Source organism: Eubalaena glacialis, chromosome 16 (assembly GCF_028564815.1).
Source record: "Eubalaena glacialis isolate mEubGla1 chromosome 16, mEubGla1.1.hap2.+ XY, whole genome shotgun sequence".
Lineage (NCBI taxonomy): Eukaryota > Metazoa > Chordata > Mammalia > Artiodactyla > Balaenidae > Eubalaena > Eubalaena glacialis.
Genome location: NC_083731.1, coordinates 11,915,640 through 11,932,801, shown reverse-complemented (window position 1 = coordinate 11,932,801; position 17,162 = coordinate 11,915,640). Strand labels below are relative to the sequence as shown.

The following is a 17,162-nucleotide window of genomic DNA, read 5'->3' as shown; positions in this document are numbered from 1 at the left end:
AACTATATAATTTTAACCCACTGCTATTATTATTCTTGTTTATGTTCATCCCATATCTACCTAGAAGGAGCTTCTTTACATTCTTTTGACAGGGTCTGTGGTGTCTTTGCCAGTCCCATGGAAGTCAGGTATGAGAAGACGCTCCAGACTCACCTTGGACATTTTCTGCCCTAAATCTAGAATCAGCCATTCTCCATGGAGCCTGGATAGTTTTGGTCAGAAAGGTATTTAAAGACCACAATTTGGGCACATAGAGGTGCTCATTAGCTACTGGCTTGGTCATTGTTTTTAAGTCTTTTCAGTTAACCAAGTGAGGAAATAAGTGTGTATTTAAGATAAATATATGATGAGTTCAAATTCGTATCTCCATATCAAATTCAGAACTAAAGTTTTAATTTAACCTATTTTTGTCTTATAGATGTAACTTTTTTTCCTCCCATGCCAAAAACTTGGTTCCTAATGATATCCATATAATCACTCATTTACTTTCTCCAGCAGTAAACACACAACAGTCTCAGAATGACAATATAATCTCACAAAAACAAAACACCACTTCCACAAAACAATTATTGAAAATGTTTTTTGTTTATTAACCAATCATTTATGTATTTGTTGCTACTATTTTTGTCCTTAGGGTACATGTCACTAGAGATGCACAGTGAAATTCCTGTACTTTAAAGTCATTTGAAATAATTCCTATGTATTTGTGTCACCAACTGTATATGTGGTTATGTTGATTTATTTCATTTTGCTTTCAATTCTTAGGAATCAAAAATTTATTTTAATAATTTTGTAAATATTCACATGGTTCTAGAGCCAAATCTATGAAGCAAATTATATTTGAACAGGTTAATCTTCTAACTCTGTCCCCTATGTATTATTCCCTCTCTCCCCATATAGGTAATAACTTAAAACTTTTCTTTTTTGATTTTTCCATCTAAAAAAACACAATTATCTCTGCTTACTTATCCTTCCTTTCTTAAATAAAGGGTAGCACACTATTTTCACTTTTCTCTGTCTTGTGTTTTGTACATATGGTATCTTGACGATCACTCCATTGCAGTAAACAGAGATATTAATCACTTTTTATAGCTACACAGTGGAGTCACTGTGTAGATGTACAATAGTTTATGCAAACAATCCCCTGTTGATGGAAATCAAAATGTTTTTAAACGGAGTTTCTACACTGAGTAACTCTGACATATGGTTATGTAAATCCCAATGATTATTACATAAGTCACCTTTTAATTTCATATCCCTACTCTCAACAGCTTTCTCCATGCAAGGGGCTGACTTTATTTATGTATACTACCTAGAGTTAGTTAGTTCCCAGGTGGCAAATATCCCTGATAAAGTACTAAATAGTGTTTTAATTCCAAAGTTACTTCAAAGAATTTTCCCAAACGGGGAATAGGGAGTTCTTGTTTAATGAGTACAGTTTTTGTTTGGGAATATGAAAAAGTTCTGTAGATAAATGGTGGTGATGGTTGCACAACAATAAGAATGTACTTAATGCCACTGAACTGTACACTTAAAAATGATTAAGGGCTTCCCTGGTGGCGCAGTGGTTGAGAATCTGCCTGCCAATGCAGGGGACACGGGTTCGAGCCCTGGTCTGGGAAGATCCCACATGCCACGGAGCAGCTGGGCCCGTGAGCCACAACTACTGAGCCTGCGCGTCTGGAGCCTGTGCTCCCAACAAGAGAGGCCGCGATAGTGAGAGGCCCGTGCACCGCGATGAAGAGTGGCCCCCGCTCGCCGCAACTGGAGAAAGCCCTCGCACAGAAACGAAGACCCAACACAGCCATAAATAAATAAATAAATAAATAAAATTTAAAAAAAAAATGATTAAAATGGTAAATTTCATGTTATGTATATTTTACCTCAATAAAAAAAAAAAGAATAAATAAGATCTATGGAAAACATTTAAAAATTTATTGAAAACTAGCAATAAAGATTTCTTAATGTTAAAAAACACAATTTTCCCCAATAAACTACTACTTTAATGTGTAACTTTATACCAAAATTAAAATTTTATGCATAAACTAAATGAGGTTTTTAATTGATGTGAATGTGTCTCAGTGCAGGGTCAATAGATGTCTTCATCTTAGAGATGGTTCCTTTCTCCACTGTTGTAATTAGTGAGGGCTGGTCACCTTCCAAGCTGAATCTTATCTGACATGAAATCTGTACAAACTACTTTCCAAGTTTAACCACAAGGTAGCAAGTTATCTCTTTCTAGATGTATTTATCTTCCTGCTCGATGACTTGCATTTTATGGCTTCTAAATGAGGCATTTGTGACCAGGAAATCCAGCTCGGCGACAAGGGAGACAAACTCTTATACCTATCCCTGCTGGTGTTACGGACAGTCAAGGTTTATTACACGGGGCTGACATGTCAGAGACTCAGGGCAAACACAGAGAATCTTCTCAAGCCCTAAGTCTGGATCCACTAATGAATGGGCTGCAGCCTGGTGAGTTGTCGTAACTCCTCACATCTCTTCTTCATGACCTTGTCACCATCTGTAAAATACAGCTTTGCCCACTGATAGAGAATGCTCCAAAGACACCAAAAGATCCTTGGCATCTGGGTGCTCAGGATGTACACAGCATCATGATTTCCTTCCTCAACTGGTTATGAAAAAAGACAGCCTCCAAAACCCTTCAAGTAGGAAAACCAGCTATTTTATTTCTTGTGAAAGACTCCTCTTGCTTCCATCACTGGAACTCTGGGGCTGAGTGGCTCCTCTGCTGGGTCCCTGGGCACACCACAGGCACACTGCAGACCAGCACCTGCAGTCTGAGGCATCCCTTGACTCGACTTCAGCGTTTATGATGATGTAGGGCGCAGGGAGTGCGTGCACACCTGGCCACTGATGCCTTGCTGGGATAAATGACCACCTCATCCCGGAGTACTCACCTTCAAAGCAAGCAGGGAGATGATAAAGACGGAGACCTTGGTAGAGTTGAAGAGGAAACGACAGAAGTATTAACGTGTCTATGTATACTTGGGAACAACCAGTAGACTTCAGAGCCAGACTGCAGTGTAACAGCATTTATCCACATCCTCTGGAAGATCTGGTCCCTAGCCCTGCCTCTTGAAATCTGTACCATGGAAACTTACACAAAGGCAGAGAAACGGGTACAATGATTCCCATGCACCCAGCCTCAGCTTCCACAATTACCAACATTTGTCATCTACCTACCCTCTTTTTTTCCCCCTTAGGTATTTTAAAGCAAATTTCATTTACCACATTATTTCACCCCCAAATATTTCAATATCCTGCCCCTCTTAGGACTGTCAGACAATAAATACCCAATACTCACTACCGGAAAATCAGCAATGTTATTTTTAATACAGCTGTGGTACAGAATGTTTAATTACAGCAGGGCAGAGATTCTAGTTAAATAAAATTAAAAACCTTTATTTTTCCCAAATATAAAATTACTAAATTAATGTCTGAAAAGAAAATATAACATGGTGAAAGCTTTACATTACACCACTATTCACCACAGGGTTTATGATTTACCAATGACATACTCCACCATTTTGGCAAAAGGATGAAATTTTTAAAACAGTTTATAAACCTAACCATAGCAAAGACTGTATACATCTCCATATTGCACTTTTTTTATGTACAAGAATAAAACAGTAAAGTCAAGTGTATTGCATATACTAAGAACAACACAAATCTGTCACAATTAAACTTTATGCGGAAGCTGATGTGAGTATTAAAAATGTAGAAATGTCATACGTGTATGTACACAATGCCAAGACCGTATTAACAAACTCTATGTACATAACAGTATACTGTACTACTTTAAATGTTTAGCATAGTTGTGTTTATTAATACAGGCCTTTGGTTCTAAACTGCTTGACTAGTCCTAAGCTCACATAGTTTCTTAAGCTTTCATATTTTTTAAATGCAAGTAAATGAGTATAAAAGCACTAAACCTCCGGGTTCACTGGTACAAAAATTACAATGGTTGGTTCCCTTAGGTCATCAAAAACTAGTCACAAAAATAGTTCTTGTATTCAACCTGAATGTGCCACAGGAAAAAAAAAAAAAAAAAAAAAAAAAAATTTTCAAGATTTTCCAGCTTAGCCTAGAGGCAAAAGGTTACCCCAGCCTCGATTTCAGTGCTATGTACATTCCAGAATACTTGTTTTCTCCAGGCCGTTGATTTTTAATACTACTCTGTAAGGAAGAATAAAATTTAACTCCAGCTTAAGAGTGTCCACCACATACCTCTGTTAAGACATAATGAAAATGTTGAATATTGCCAGCAAGGTTTAAAAAAATATGTGCACTCCCTTATGACTCCTCCAGGAAATCTGCCATGAAACGAAATAACACGGCTCTTCATTTCCCTTCTCCCGCATTCCCCTCGACCACTGCCTGTGCTCGGTCTCCCGTGTCCTGCACGTGCCCAGTGATTAGCTCTGGAGATCATCCTGAGTTTGCGAATGACAAAGCAAGTCCCCACACGCGGCCCACGAGGTGAAGTCACACCACGGAGGACGAGCTGGTCATGCCGTGAACCAGCGTGCTCGTTGGAGTCCCACTGATGGCGTTGAAGATGTGAAGGGAATTCGGCAAAACGCTGGTCTTCTCCTCCAGGGGGCAAATCTCGAGGCACAGAAACACAAGGTTACCCAAGCGTAAACTGCTCCAAATGACACTTCTCACATTTATCATCCAGTGGCCACTGTTACTGTGAGTGGTGGTGCCCTCAGAGAGCTTGGCTTTGGCGGTTTGCAGAGGGAGCGTGTTAGCTCACCTCATAAATAACGTTGTTCAGATCAGGACTTTAAGGAGAAGGTCAAGAACAACATGTTTTGTTTCCTTTCCAGGTTAGTGAGTAGAGAGTCTTCTAACCTCACCAGATTATAAGGCACCTTGAGGCCTATCCTACACATACTTGATGGGGACACGACCTGGCCTTGTCCCCTGGAAAAGTCTTTTTTAATTGAATCTGGAGCATCGGTGTTCTCTACCAGCTCCTTCTCTTAGGGTCTTACAGATTTCTATCCTGGGAGCAAGAGAGTGGCTGCCGCACTGACCCTGATCAAGTCTCTTTCACGCTCAGTAATGCAGGGAAGAATTCTAAGTGCAAGACTTGAGCTACTGCCAGGTGGAAACTGAGAAGAACATACACACTCAGAGACTCCCCTGGAAAATCCAAAAGCAAGTCTACTCCAGGTCATGACTCGTTTTGCTCAAGGGTTCAAAGTTTAATCTTCATAGTTGTTGAGATAATGGGAAGTTCAAGGTGTAGTTTAGAGCACAGCATGGCATTGTGTCCATACAATCTGGGAGTTTATTTTAATATTCTCAGCCCACAATTTTCTTCCTACTTTCATCTTTTCTAGTGCCAAATGCTGGCACCCACTGATCAAGCTCTCCATCCTGTCTGGAGGCCCCATGGAAAAGACCTTGAGCTTTCTCCAAAAACTTGTTCCCATGAGACCCTCTCTTTCTGCTTAATGATTCACATGTTTATTCAATTTTGTTTTCCTACTTTTCTAAATGCCCAGAAGAGGGCTTCTTTTTGCACGTGCATGGTCATTATGTCAATGTCTGCAGTTGCCCAAACTCAGTATTAACTTTATGTGAGTCAGTTATCAAGATCCAGAGAAATAAAATTAAAAAATGACATTACCATCCCATCTGAATGTGTGAGCATGGAGGAGAAAAAAAAGCAAGTTAAAGCTTAGACATTTAAGTTAGTTTCCTACAACAGAATCCTTCTCACTAAATCATCACATTGTATGTTAACTGACACAAATGGTCCTGGCTTCCATTTTGCGAGAATGAAAGTACCGTAGGGAACAGACAGAAGCAGTCATGTGCTATCAAGGTGCCAACACTAATCACAAAGACTGAGTCCGTGACTCAGAAGAAGTCGCTGTGGCTGGTGGAGAACAGACCCCTCAGGAAGCAAGAGGAGATGGCCTTTGAGATTCACTCAGTTCCCTGGGCAGCTGTTCCCCCTGATGACCACTGAGCCCACATATGTAATCCTACCAAAAGGAGTTCATACAGGAAGACGATGGTAGCAGTGCAATGAGGAAAGCTGCCCACAATGACAAGGAATAAAGAAGTAGCCTTGAGGAACCCACGAGGGCACCCAGGTCAGCTGTAAACAGTAAAAAACTGAACAACCCTATCTTTTTAAATGGTGAAAGACACTTACTGCAACAGAGAATTCCTTAAACCAGGCTGGTAAACCCTGTTCTTCCAAAGGACTGGGTGAATAAAGAAGCTTCCAGGAACGGTATTGGTATTTTTTTTAACGTGAGGTGTTTTTGAGCTAGATTAAGTGATAAAGAGGAGGAGGGTGCTGGTCTCCTCTGGTCATATTAGACAGTGACGGGTAAGCACAATGTTAGCCGCTCCCCAAGTACCCACGGTTAGGTAGTAGCGGCAGTGCAGCATGCTACACTGTCCTTCAGATAGCAAAATTCCGGAAGGATGTCGGAGGGTTTGGGCCATCACTGGGGGCACTTGAGACCCCAACTGATGTGTGCTCCCTAAAAATGAGAAGCACTCCAGGGTGGCACCTACCTGCTCATGCATGATTTCGGAAAGCTCTTTTGTCATTTCCCTGTAGTTGGCCTTCATTTCCTCCTGATACTCTAACTGGTCCTCTTTGATCAGCCGTTCATTTACCGCTAAGGCTTGACCGCAAGCTTCCACAAATTGCCTGGAATGGTGTGGGAGAGGGAAATCAAGGCATGTACAGGACAAAGGATGAGTCCAGCTGGTAGGACCTCTTTCTTGAGTGAGCACAGAAATGATCAGTACTTGAAGAAAAGGAGACACTTCCCGTGTGCTTTACCTGAAAACTTCTTTAAGCAACTTCACTTTATTGTCAGGGTATCTTTTTGTGTTTGTGTCATCTAAGAAGGCTCGGGCATATGCTAGTGGACCAGCATTGACCTAGATAAAGAACAAAGATTTTAAATTACGTTTTGAAGAACATACCAATTATCATTAATTTAGTTTCAGTTGGCATTTGCTAAAAATGCTGCTTGAGTGAGTTAGTCATGACCTCTGCCCTCCAGGAACTTAGGACCCCAAAGAGGAAACCATGAATAAAGCTCATGATGTTATAAGCTATTTGATTTTATCATCTCAGCCATCCTTAGGGCACTTGTGATGATGGTTCATTTTATGTAGGAAGAGCCAATGCTTGGAAAACTTAAGGACCCAGTCAAGGTCGAATAGCCAATAAGCAAAACACCTGAGATCAGAGTCCAAGTCTTCCAACTGGTATTTGTGCTACATGACACTGAACTAAGAGGTCAATCTGGTGAGTGCAATGAAAATTGAAAAATCAAGCATATGAGCCAGTTTTAAAAAACCAACTGTTCGCCTCATGGAATTATGTAGATAGCCATGGGCAAGCTGATCTGCTATCCTCAAATGAACTAACCATTCAGCTGGGCTGGAAAGACAAAGATTTGGGGCATTTAGCAACAGGATGAATGAACCAGAGCCCTGCATGTCTCCTTTAATTCACCAAGAAGAGTTCTCTGAGGTTGGGTAAGTCAGGAAACGTGGGAGTGTTGAAAGAAGGTTAGACACACTGGATGGGAAGGAGAAAATTCCAGGCACCTGAGACATCTTGGGAAAGGTCCTGACCATGTGATTAGTGCATGATTTTTCCTGGGAGGTCTGGTGGACTTGGAAGGTAAGTAGGGAGGGCTGTCTGTCTCGTCTGTGGCTGTCGGGGAAGGGGACGGGCCGTGGTCCTGGTCCACAGTGTACAGGACTTGCACAGTAACTGAGCCGAGAGAATTCACACCAGAGGTGGGGAGACGGGGGGCACAGACATTAGAGGTGGGGCCCTCTGAGACAGGGACAACTAGCTAACCCTTGGTGATGACTGGATATGATGACTGGATATGTGTGGAGAGCTATGTTAACAACCTAAAGGTAACCCAAATGAAGGATTATCCAAAATGATACATATGTTCAGTTTTAAGAAGATGCAGAAGGGAAGCTGATGAGACTTCATAAAGTCCAGCATAACAAGATCTTGGAGTGGAGTGCAGAATCACGGAGCCACCTGATGTCTCTGTCCTGTACAACAGCAACCCCAGAGGCTCTTGGTGGAAGAATTAAAGAAACACACAAATAAAACAATACAGTTCATTTCCCCTGACTCCAGCTTTGTTGTTACCCTGGAGGGTGCACGTGTATAAACTTAATCTCCTCATTTCATCATGGAATTCTTTGCTTTTAAAGATGATCAGGCATTTATAAAACTCTAAGGTCACTCCTAGAGACTGTCATACAGAGTGAAGTCAGAAAGAGAAAAACAAATATCGTATATTAACGCATATATGTGGAATCTAGAAAAATGGTACAGATGAACCGGTTTGCAGGGCAGAAATAGAGACACAGATGTAGAGAACAAACATATGGACACCAAGGGGGGAAAGTGGTGGGGGGGTGGTGGTGGGATGAATTGGGAGATTGGGATTGACATGTATACACTAATATGTATGAAATGGATAACTAATAAGAACCTGCTGTATAAAAAATAAATAAATAAAATTAAATTAAAAAAACAAAACAAAACAAAAAAACCCCTCAAGGTCACTATCAAATGGTAGGGCACAGTTTGCCCTTTAGAAGGCTGGAGCTGTCCAGCCCCATCCCTTACTGGCACACACACTCCTCCACTGGCCTTAGATAGAGGCTGGATGTTCCCAGGCCAGGTTTTGTTTTAAGCTGCAGAAAACTTTGGCCTCTGGCCCGTTATCTAATCAGTCGTGTGGCTGGAATATTTATCATATTCGCTTGATAACTTATTTTGGCACATTAGTCTTTTGGACCATAAGGGAAGAGGTTGAAAACATCTGTGAATACTTTTGCAGTGAATGACATTTAGAAAAATGTTAGGTAACAGCTCAGCGTGGATCTGATAAAAAGTTGACAAAAACTGACTTCAGGAAATGAAACCATTGTATTACAATCTATATGTAAGTTTCATAAACACACCCTTCCAGAAAGAGAAAATAGTTGGATATGCGAATATATACATATACATAAAGCAGATGCTAGAATTTTTATATACATTTAAAAACATCAATAAAGCAAGAAGCATGCTGGTCCCTGGAGGGAGTGATTTAATATCTACTAACTCCTTGGGAAATCATATAAGTAAAATACCTGAAAAAAAAACCCCTATGATTGAAGGATTGAAGTGCACTATACAAACATAAAGGTGCATATATCATAAGTGTTTAGCTTGATAAATTTTCACAAACTGAACATATTTGTGTAATCAGTACCTAGATCCAGGATGACTTTGTCCATAAATGGTACACATCACTTGAACAGCTATAGGAAAAAAAATGTCTTGACCCCTATATGCTACTGCATACAAAAACCAATTCAGATAGATTACACACCTACACATGAATCTAAACAAAGAAAACATAGAATATCTCTGACACAGATGTCTTAAAGAGGACACACAAATAAAGGAAAAATTGATTAGCTGGGCTATATTAAAATGAATAATTTTGTTAATAAAAGATACCATTAAGAGAGTGAAACTTAATGTACTTTTTCAGGTGCAATGTTCATAGAAACCAGAAAACAATAGTTTTATAAGAAAACCTATAGCTATCCACATTTCTTTATATTTAAGAGTCTTTATGCTTCCAATTAGGCACCCAGAATTCCTCAAATTACTGAAAAACCAGGCTGTATGGAGCGCCATCTCCTACCCCTGGCAGACAACTTGGTGAGAATGACACTCTTGTAGCCCCAAGGCTACCGCCCCTCTGGTATCAGGAGAAACTGCACAAATATTGAAGGGAGGTAACGGGGATCACCTGATAAAGCCAGGGATCTACACTGGACCTTGCTGGTGTGAACGACCTAAAATCTCCCAAGGTCTAAGGATCTGTTCTCTGTTGCCCTGTGGTTTGCTTGGTCCGGCGCCCGGCTCACCTGGACGCTCACACTGCCCTGGAGTTTGAGCTGCAGTTTGATCATGTCCACTTCGGCCGAGGAGCACAGCTGCCGGAGCTCGGCCACCTTCTTACTCATCTCGTCAATGGCCACCTCGATGGGGTTCAGGTCCGTGTGGTGCTGGTACATGATGGGGATCCGCTTCTTCACGTAAGGGAAGCAGTGTATGGCTGTGGAAGAACACGGCCTAGAATGAGTCCACAGCTTGCACGTGCTTCACCAGTACTGAGGTAGAAGTGATCATTACTCCCATTCTACAGATAAGGAACCCAGAGCTTGCCTAGGTCACACGCCAGTATTTCGTGGAACGAGAATACTGTCCCCATTTATCGTTGTGCATGTCTAATGACAGGCATCACATAAAGTCAAGAGAGTTGGGTTCTTGTTAACTTTAATAGGAGAAGTTTGTCTTTGAAGAAATCACTCTATCATTCCCTGGCTCAATTTTCTCGCCCATAAATGCACTACTTCCTTGGAAATTATGAGAGCTGAATGAGCTAGTAGGTATAAGATGGCTTTGCAAATATAAAAAAGACTAAATAAACAGTTTTGAGATATCATATAATAAATTAAGTCCAGAAAAGAGTTCCATAGAAATATGCTTGAGCCATAGAACAACTTTGAATCACATGCTTAAGTTTGTACAGCCAGAGAAATCAATGAAAAATAACGTGAGAATATATTTCCAAGCGAAGTATTTTATGAAGCAGAAATTCACAAACTCTTTGAGTTGCATAATAATAAAGATATTTTAAAACTTTTAAATGATTCAAAAACATTAAATAAAAATATTTTTCTTTTTTTTTTTTTTACCAAAAAAGGCACCACTCGATATTGTTTTCCTTTCTTATAATAAGACACCTGAACATATCAACACCAAAGAGTTCATTTAAAAAAGAACAGAAAGGCTTTCCTGGAGGCACAGTGGTTAAGAATCTGCCTACCAACGCAGGGGACACGGGGTCAAGCCCTGGTCTGGGAAGATCCCACATGCTGCAGAGCAACTAAGCCTGTGCGCCACAACTACCGAGCCTGCGCTCTAGAGCCTGCGAGCCACAACTACTGAGCCTGGGCACCTGGAGCCCGTGCTCCGCAACAAGAGAAGCCACCGCAATGAGAAGCCTGCATACCGCAACAAAGACCCAATGCAGCCAAAAATAAATACATAAAATAAAATAAATTTATTAAAAAAAAAAAAAAGAACAGAAAAATAACTGGTTCCAATTCGGTACTATTTCACATTTCTACCTTATTGCTTATATGGTATATGTAAAAATCTATAATATTCTTATTTAATATATATTTATGGACAGGTAGATATATGCTTAAAAGCTTATTTTATTTTTTAACAAAGCTAAAGTAAGATGGAAGTGTTATGTTTGGATTCTTTACTATTTACTAAGTGGCTGGGGAGGGTTTACTCAAAAAGGACTGATCACAAAATGAGAAAGCCCGGCTCCCTGCAAAACACAGAGTTCCCTCGGGCTACCCAGAGTCTGACCAAGGCTGGAAAAGACATTCAACGTGATGCAACCTTGTTTGTCACACACTTACAGGCCTGTTCTAGTCGCTACATGTTTTATCAATCTAAGGCCAAGGGTCTGTGTCTACTATTTCTTCTGTGTTCCGTGTGGGCACAGAGTTTTTAAGTGGCAACACAGGGACTGGTAAGTCCTCTTCGGGCTGAAGGCTCCTTTGATACGTGACAAGAACTAGATGCTGCTGTTTATCAGCCAGAGAGACGGGACACGGTCCTCCGGCCAGAGGTGGACTCGGATGTGACAGACTGACATGTTTTACAGAGGGGAGGGCCACTGCATTCTCACTTGTCAGGACACACGTTTCATGAGGCTAACAGCCATGTCCAAACACACGTGATTAGTGTTATCACAGTGTTTTTGAGTGTCACAGTGCGGTAGCGCCATTATTTCAGAGAGAAAAACCAACTCCAAGGATGTCTCTGAGATGTCCACATTACGCCGATTTCACTCAGCCAAAAAAGTCCTGGGTCACTGCTCCTTACGATGGTTAACTGGAGAGTAAAAGAGGCAAAGGAGGGGTGTAATGATACAGAAAACTCTGAGTCTGTGCGTGAGCCTCCCAGGTCCACGCAATCTGGGACTGCCCCGGCCCCCGCCTTCCTTGCTGGCCTCATCTCTCCTCTCACTGGGGCTCACTCAGCTCCAGCCACGCCTGCCTGCTGGTCGTCCCCTGAATGTGCCAGGCACAGGGACCCCTGCCGCTGGCCTCTGCCCTGACGGCGCCTTCTCCCTCCAGACATGTGCAGGGCCCGCTCCCTCAACTCCTTCAAGTCTGGACTGTCAGTGAAACCTACCCTGGCCACGCCATTAAACTGCAGCCCCCCTGCCCCCAACCCCACAATTCCCACCCCCTTTGCTTTTGTCCAGAACATGTATTACCTTCCAACACAGATACATTTACCCATTATATTTACTGTTTATCATCTGTCTCCTCCTGCTAGAGTCTAAGCTGCACAAGCCAGAGAGCTCTGTTTTGTTGATGTGCCAAGTTGGAACATTGCCTGTGCTCAATGAATTTAGCTGAGCTGAAGAATGTGTTACTGCCCAAATGGCTAAAAGAAAGAGCAAACTGGCCTGGAAGGTGGAAAATTAGGTGGTGGACTGAGTGAGCCACAGTGTTATTAATCAACGGCCCACACCAGGGATCTGCAGCCCTTCAGGCAGGAGGACGAGGAAGAGACGGCTGAGAAGCGTGGGTGGGCGTACGGTCTGGTTAGACTGAACAGAGGGTGAGGGGTGGGAGAATACTTCCAACCTGAGGAGGAGTCTGGACATGATTTGGAAGACTCTGGAACAGTGACCGGGAAGAAACTCCATGGAATGAGTTCCACGAAAGAAGGAACAGAGGGGATCACGTAGGGAGGCAGGCTCAGAAATTTACACCGAGGGGGCCTGGAGGACAATCATTAGGTTTTTCAAATGATTCCACAACTGCAGCTAACTGACTAAACTATCCAGGAAAGTGAGCCAGTCTGGGTTCAGAGGGCAGGGAGGGCAGGGGCTCCCCGACAACTTAGAAGGCCAAAGGTCAGCTCTGAAGCAATGCAGTGGAAGAAGAACCTAAGGGATTAATAACACAAGGGAAAACTCTCAAATTCAAAGTCTTCAGAATATCCTGGTCTGTGTGTCTTTAACTGAAGGTTGATGTAGTTTATAGGCTCTTAATAGCATTTTTATAATCCCTTCTCTAAATCTTTACACTACCCAGTAATTATCCTTCTGAAATTCTGAGAATCTTTCAGGGCAAAAACCGCACCCCTTTTTGGTGTTGTGTTGTATTATAATCTCCTTTTGCTCATCACCAACCTCAAAAGGCAAGGAGCTCAATGGTGGGTGAGATGTGGCAAAATGAAGTACATTCTTTCCCCACCTGGGCATAATTAACAGAATTCTTTGACACCGGATGGATAGTACAAATCTCTTTTTACAGATGAAAAACTAAGGTGCAGAGAGGTTAAGTGACCTGCCCAAGGTCACACAGTGAGGATGTGGCTGGGTCTACAGGACCCAGGCCCAGGCTCTGCACTGCCCACACCTTCTCAAGGTGGTTATTTCCCAAGCCAACAGCCCCTGTGTCTACTTTGCCTCTCTCTGCAGTGGGGTTACTCTTTGTCCCCTCTGCTCTGGCAGGTACAGAGCTTTGCTCTAGCCAGTTATCTAATCAAAAATATTTCTGTGACAAAGCGGGAAACTGGCCAGGGAAAGCACCTCATGGTAACTGTTTATGAATCAGTATGCTACCCGAGCAGAATAATCATAATAAAAAATCCTGACCTTGACTCATCAGTGAGCTAGGTTTATTTAAATCAGCAGTTCTCAAACTTCAGTGGCATCAGAATCACCTGGAAGGCTTGGTTAAGCACAACCATCTGGGCCCCACCCCGAGAGTCATCGATTCAGAAGGTCTGGGTGGAGCCCAAGAATCTGCATTTCTAACAAGTTCCCAGGTGACGCTGATGCTGCTGATGTTGCCAGGAACAACCTTTGATAAGCACTGATCTGAGGTCATCACAGCTGTAGAGATAAACGTGGTAAGCTGGTAATTCTCATCAAATGACTCCACCTAGAAATGCAGTTATTTTGCTTAGTAAGAATTTGCTATTGTATCCATTAGAAAAACAATTCATTTTACCTATGGGGAGGGGCTAATGTTTTAGAGGCCAATATTGTTTGTGCCTTACATGTTATCTTATTATTCTAAAAGCAGGAGCAGAGACTCCTTCTTTAAGAATGTAGGGTTTTGGGGGTTTTTTTTTGTATTTTAATTTTTATCTCGGTTCCCTCATAAGAACGGTGAAAAATCCTGTGCAATATGTTGTTCTGAGCTATTTCATAATGAACCATATTCCTTCCTTGGTAACAGCTTTACTGAGACACAAATCACACACCACACAATTCACCCACTTAAAGTGTACTGTCCAGTGGCGAGGGTGGAGCCTCACCTGAAACACGCCATCCTCAGTGCTCCTTTCACTGACTATTATAATGATCCCTGTTCCCGCCCAGGCGGAACACTTGACAACATCCACTGCTGGACAAGCAGCGGGTGCTTTCCAGGTTCGACTTAAGTGTGGCCACTCTTTGAAAACTGTGCTTCAATAGCAGATATAGACACAACTGGCATTCTCAATAGCCTCCTCACCAATTTTTTTTTAAGTCAAGAAAGCGTTTTATTTCAGGTTACCCGTCATTTGCTGACCCTAACCCTAAGAGCGATGGAGTCAAGCTCCCCTAAAGAAGGTAGAAATCACTCTCAGGATGATTCTACACTTGTCAGGAACAGGGAAATAATGCACAGCATAGTTCTGGGGGTGGGTGATCAATGGCTAGGCAGTGCCAAAGGAGCCATTAAAACTCTGGCACAGCTGAATGGGCAGCCTGTGAATGCAGTGAGCTTCCTGGTACTGGAGGTGCCCAAGCTGAAGTTGGCCAGCCACTCAGAGACTAGGTGGATGGGGTCCAGCCTCATGTCCCATTTATTCACCCCACCTAGAATCTCTGAGCAGGCTCATGCTGGTGTGTAAGGGGTCTCTTCCCATGACACAGATGCAGCACTGTGTGTGGGGGTTCTTGACCTGGGGGGGCCACGGGTCTAGAGAGTCTGCAAATCACTTGAAATTGTGTGCAAAAGCATTCTGAGCTGTTTTCACCAGATTCTAAAAAGGGTAAGTTACCTGACATTGGATATGAACTTCCGGTCTGGTGGAAGAATAAAATACAAACACGTAAATAGAAAAATGTCATGAGTATTCGAAAGCAAGCATTAGATACACGTTAAGCTGAAATGGATATGTAAGGAAAGTTAACTAAGCTCGAAGGGCCCTTCCAATTCTAGATGCTTCTGGATCCCTTCTGGAGGGCTCTTTATCTTGACATCTGGGCTGATGTCTGGGTGTGATTCTTAAAGAAAGGGGCCAGGGAGACTGTACCTGTCAGTATGGTGCGCCGTTTGCACTGCTCCTCGACGCCTCCCTGCCTTTTCCCAGTCTGGGTGAAGGGCATCTCAAACATGAAGCGGCGAATGTTGTGAGATCTTTCAAACTCCGTTTTTCTTTCTTGCAATTCCTTCTCATCAAAGAATGGGATCACATGAGTCACCTGGATATACGCATACTTGGAATCCAGATCCTTAGGGTTGACCTTTAAATGCATAAAGGAAATGGAAGATTGCTATTGTTATTGAAAGGACTCCTCCAAAGCATGCCGAAGCTGTGTTTTTCCACTTCGTATTAGTAAAAGTTTTGGGAAATTTCAGAAAAGTTTGAAAAAAATAGTACAACGAACACCCACATACCCACCACTGAGAACGATTGCTAATACTTTGCTATATTTGTTTATATGTGTCTATTCACACACACATGTATATGTAGACTTTTTTCTGGCTGAAGCATTTCAAAGTAAGTGGTTCACATCATGACACTTGAGCCAGCATCTCCTAAACATGAGGATATTCTCCTCCATAACCACAATACATCATCATATGTAACAGAATTAACACTAATTTCCTAATAGTGCCAAATATATCAAGTTGAGATGAATTTCTCAAATGTCCCAGAATATTATTTATAGCTATTTGTGTTTGAACCAGAATCTAATCAATGATTGCATTTTACATTTAGTTACGTCTCCTTAGTCTTGTTTAATCTAGACTATTTTTTTCTATGACATTGACTTTTTTGAAGACATCATGCTAGTTTTTGTGTGGAATGACTCCCCGTCTGGATTCCTCTGATTATTTTCTAAGCTGTATTTTTACATATTTGGCTTAGAGACAAAAATGTTTATTTTACTAATAATGTTTAAAGCCTAGGTCCCCAAATCATAATTAATCTGTAGATAGATTAGATATAAACAGATGTAGATGAATTAATTTAATATAGGTACAGACTAATCTAAGACTGCTCGGATTATAAATTTAGTTCCTGACAGACTCAGCATATGAATGCTTTTAAAACTACACGGCTAGACCTCGTGGTGCTCTAACTTCTGTGACATGCTAGAAAATTAAACATAGGCACTTTCCATACAAAAACAAAAGTTAATATATTAGGGAGACAAATCAACTTTGCACATATTGTTTTTAAGCTTCTAGAGCAATAAAAGGGGACATGAAAGAAATGACCATACAGAGAATTTGGAGATGATCCTGGAATGAGGGCAAACAACTGAGATCAAGATGGGTTTACTGGTCCCAAATTATCATGCACCACTGCTCTCTTAACAGAGACGTGTGTGAAGAAACATGAAAAACAGATGTGCAAGTGCCTTAAACTCTAGAAGTTCAGAAAATACATAGTCATGAGTTATTTTTCTTTTAGAAAAGGCCATCTGGCCAATCACTATAATTGTATTCAAACCTCTTAGACTTAACTTTCTTTAGCAGAAACAATTTAAAAGCAGAGGAAATGACCATTCTTGCCTATTTTTCAGTGGTGTTTCCCTAGTTTTCACTTTCAAACTTGTATGTGTGCATCAGCAGAAGGAATAAAGGACTGGTGTTTGACAAAGAGAAGGTGGTCTAGGACGTCTTTCAGCTGCTGCATCAAGGACCACATATCAAAAGGGCAAGAAGAACCAATGCGTGAGAACCTTGACAGAAGGTTGTTAAGGTTAAAGCCACAACTT

The 17,162-nt window shown here is 41.7% G+C and overlaps 1 protein-coding gene across 11 annotated transcripts in view; it reads right to left on the bottom strand.

Moving 5' to 3' along the window:
• Positions 1-1,990: 1,990 nt before the first annotated feature.
• DOCK9 (dedicator of cytokinesis 9) overlaps positions 1,991-17,162 on the bottom strand; it is a 285,850-nt gene continuing 270,678 nt past the window's right edge. For 10 of the 11 annotated variants that reach the window (XM_061171127.1, XM_061171131.1, XM_061171129.1 and 7 more), the window contains 5 exons: positions 15,467-15,677; positions 9,976-10,166; positions 6,845-6,945; positions 6,571-6,709; positions 3,356-4,632 (listed from right to left, as the gene is read on the bottom strand). In XM_061171127.1, the coding sequence (XP_061027110.1) occupies positions 4,510-4,632; positions 6,571-6,709; positions 6,845-6,945; positions 9,976-10,166; positions 15,467-15,677 (765 nt within the window). In that variant the 3' untranslated portion in view covers positions 3,356-4,509. Of the gene's footprint in view, positions 2,922-3,355; positions 4,633-6,570; positions 6,710-6,844; positions 6,946-9,975; positions 10,167-15,466; positions 15,678-17,162 lie in introns of those variants that run through there. The other variant, XR_009697557.1, reaches the window with a different exon arrangement.